This window comes from Hordeum vulgare, chromosome 2H, assembly GCF_904849725.1.
Source record: "Hordeum vulgare subsp. vulgare chromosome 2H, MorexV3_pseudomolecules_assembly, whole genome shotgun sequence".
Lineage (NCBI taxonomy): Eukaryota > Viridiplantae > Streptophyta > Magnoliopsida > Poales > Poaceae > Hordeum > Hordeum vulgare.
Window position 1 is genome coordinate 596960673 of NC_058519.1, and position 3265 is coordinate 596963937.

The 3265-nt window shown below is 48.5% G+C and overlaps 1 protein-coding gene across 1 annotated transcript; it reads left to right on the forward strand.

Annotated features, from left to right (window-relative positions):
- The first annotated feature begins 209 nt into the window (after positions 1-209).
- LOC123430695 (probable low-specificity L-threonine aldolase 2) lies at positions 210-3022 on the forward strand. Its single transcript, XM_045114542.1, has 9 exons — positions 210-354; positions 933-1450; positions 1551-1662; positions 1759-1881; positions 1963-2095; positions 2191-2249; positions 2344-2441; positions 2649-2715; positions 2810-3022. The coding sequence occupies exons 2-9, from the start codon at positions 1002-1004 to the stop codon at positions 2891-2893; spliced, it is 1125 nt and encodes a 374-aa protein (XP_044970477.1). The 5' UTR covers positions 210-354; positions 933-1001; the 3' UTR covers positions 2894-3022.
- The last annotated feature ends 243 nt before the right edge of the window (positions 3023-3265 follow it).

Consider the following 3265-nt stretch of genomic DNA (forward strand, 5'->3'; position numbering starts at 1 on the left):
GTATTCGTGTCAGTGGACTGATCCCGTATTCGTGTCAGTGGACTGATCCATTTGTCCGTGAACGGACGTGTAAGAAAATTTACGGATTACCGTTAGAGATGCCTGAAATAATATTATTTGGCCGGGGAAGAAACTAAAGGGTTATTGGCATTGGGGGGGCCTTTTTTGGAACTATATTGGGATGGTGCTATGTCGTCTCGTCCAGCACTTCCTCCTCTATAAAGCGCGAGCCCGCACCGCAGTGGCAGCGACGCCACCGAAGTCTCTCTCCACTCCACTCATCTTCGCTGGCCCAACCCGCGCCCCCCATTCCCATTCGCCTCGGCTGGGGCTCCATCTGATCCACGGATTCTGGTGCGCAGTTCCTCAGATCCCCCTCTTCATCTTCTTTTACAAAGTTTTATTGCATTACGAATCGATATGATGAACGCGCGCCCTCGTCTCTTCCCGTCCTTGTTTCGTATACCATGTATGTACTACGTTTAGATTGCAATAAAACGTGTGTTGTGCCATGTTAATTTGCCCCTCCCCTTCCAACCCTCCATCGATCCATTGTTCTTGGATCCATTGCTCTTGGAGCCGCCGAGTGCTTATCCTTTCGCCACTTTTCTAAATGCTCCGAGGAAGTGCGTGCCATGCATGCATGGCCCCCCAAAAGGCGCTAAAGTTTGCGGTTGTTGGACCAGTAGAGTTGTATGTATCCTTCCTGGGGTCCTCCACCGACTGTGGTAAGGCACTATTGTGATCTTGTCCTCTGCGATATGACTTCTCCTATTTGGCTTTCCTCGTTTCAGTTTTCACCCATTGCGATGTAAAAAATGACAGCTTGCAACGCCTTCACGAAAGAATTCTGCTAGTTTACTCATTTTAGTTGGCCAGTTTCCATTCCACCGCAAGATGTAGATTTCGCATTAATGCATTTGTCCTCCAAGGTAAAAAGCACCTGCTAGCAGAGCACTACGTGTTCCTGCTGAAGCGTGAGCTCGGGCTACGCAGGCAGGATGGTGACCAAGGTGGTGGACCTCCGCTCGGACACGGTCACCAAGCCATCCGAGGCCATGCGTGCCGCCATGGCCGCGGCGGAGGTGGACGACGACGTCCTGGGCGCGGACCCGACCGCGCAGCGCTTCGAGGCGGAGATGGCCAGGATCACGGGCAAGGAGGCCGCCCTGTTCGTGCCGTCGGGCACCATGGGCAACCTCGTCTCCGTCCTCACGCACTGCGACACCAGGGGCAGCGAGGTCATCCTCGGGGACAGCTCCCACATCCACATGTGCGAGAACGGAGGCATCTCCACCATCGGCGGCGTCCACTCCATGCCCGTTGTTAACAATCCCGACGGCACCATGGACATTGACAGGATCGTTGCTGCGATTAGGCATCGGGTCGGGGCGGGGGCTCTGCATTATCCCACCACCAGGCTCATCTGCCTGGAGAACACGCATGGAAGGTGAGTGAGTTGCTCTCATACATTTTGCTGATGCTACTGGCCGGGATGGTAGTGCTTACCTGGTTGATATATATTTCACTTCTTATTGTTGCTGCTGCAGATCTGGTGGAAAGTGTCTGTCAGCTGAATACATCGACAAGGTTGGTGAAGTTGCTCAAAGCCATGGCTTAAAGCTTCATATCGACGGAGCTCGTATTTTTAACGCGTCCGTGGTAAGTAGTATGCGATCGAGTAAACCGGCATGAGTAAGTACCAAGTATTCATATCTTCTCCTGACATTTTCCATCACTGTTCTGTTGTCGTGTCAGGCACTTGGGGTTCCTGTTGACAGGCTTGTGAGAGCTGCCGACTCAGTTTCGGTATGCCTATCGAAAGGTTTGGGTGCTCCTGTTGGATCGGTTATTGTTGGTTCTAAGGCCTTCATAGACCAGGTGACGATGGATACTCTGCTACTACTAAGTTTAAGCTGCTTATAAGAGAACATGTAACGGAAATCTGAAGAATACTTTCAGGCTAGGATACTGAGGAAGACACTAGGTGGTGGAATGAGGCAGGTAGGAGTTCTATGTGCTGCTGCCTATGTTGCAGTTCGCGACAACGTAGGCAAGCTTGCCGATGACCACAGGAAGGCTAAAGTATTAGCAGGTTTCATATGATCTTTTCCTTGTGGATTCACACTTCTTCCAATTATATCACAAGGCATACAACCCTGAATTTGCTTGCCTTGTCCAATTGTTCAGATGGGCTGAAGAAAATTAAACAGTTTACAGTTGATTTAACTTCAGTGGAGACCAATATGGTTAGCCTGCCAGTCAATCAATTGAGTCTGATATTTTCCAATATATGTCGCCTTTGAAGGTCATACTCATAAACTCCCGTGGTGTATTCTCTAGGTATTCTTCGATATCGCGGATCCACGCATAACATCTGACAAACTGTGTCAACTCCTGGAACGGCGCAATGTGCTTGCGATGCCAGGAACCTCCAAGAGGTTCAATTCAGTTTGCTCAACTGCATTTCTTTTATCTGCTTATTAGTATTATCAAGCTCAGCTGCTCAGTCTAATCATCGTATGCCTGTATGTATTGGCCTCTCTAGAACTTCAGACTGCATCGAAACGAAACTCGGCCTTATTTCATATGTAGTATGATGTATGCTTCATACTAACTTCTCCATTTTGAACTCCCTTAATTTGCAGCGTCAGACTTGTCATTCACTACCAAATTTCAGATAGTGACGTCCAGTATATTTTGACATGTATCGAGGTACAACGGTCTTACCATGGATTCCTTTGAACTTCTATCAGCGACGCTCTCTGGTTGGTGTGTGGATATCACTGATTTGTTGCTCTGTTTTCAGAAAGCTGTGGAGGAAATACTGTCAGGCAATGCAAAGTTCGAGCACTTGACAAACGGCAGTACCACGAACTCATATGGGCACTAGGCCACTTCCTTCTGCGCCCACCTATGAAGAAGGGCAGTATCTAGCTTGTTTGTGGCCTTGGCCCTTTGTAGTAGTAACAACTTTGCAGAATAATATGTTGCTCTTTGGGCCGATGGAAGTCCCCCCACACTGAACTTTGTGTTTGTGCATGCCCGGATGGATATATTTGCCAGGCCGGCCCATCACTTGTCAAAGAAGTGTACTCTAACTTTCCTGGAAAAAAAGTGTACCCGATTTGATCATACGCTAATCATACACGTAAATGCGTACGACCAAGCTCAAGAACTTACGGAAAGATATAACAACACAACTCTAGACACAAATAAAAACAGACAAGCTTCATATTACAAACCAGGTGCCTCGAGGGTTAGA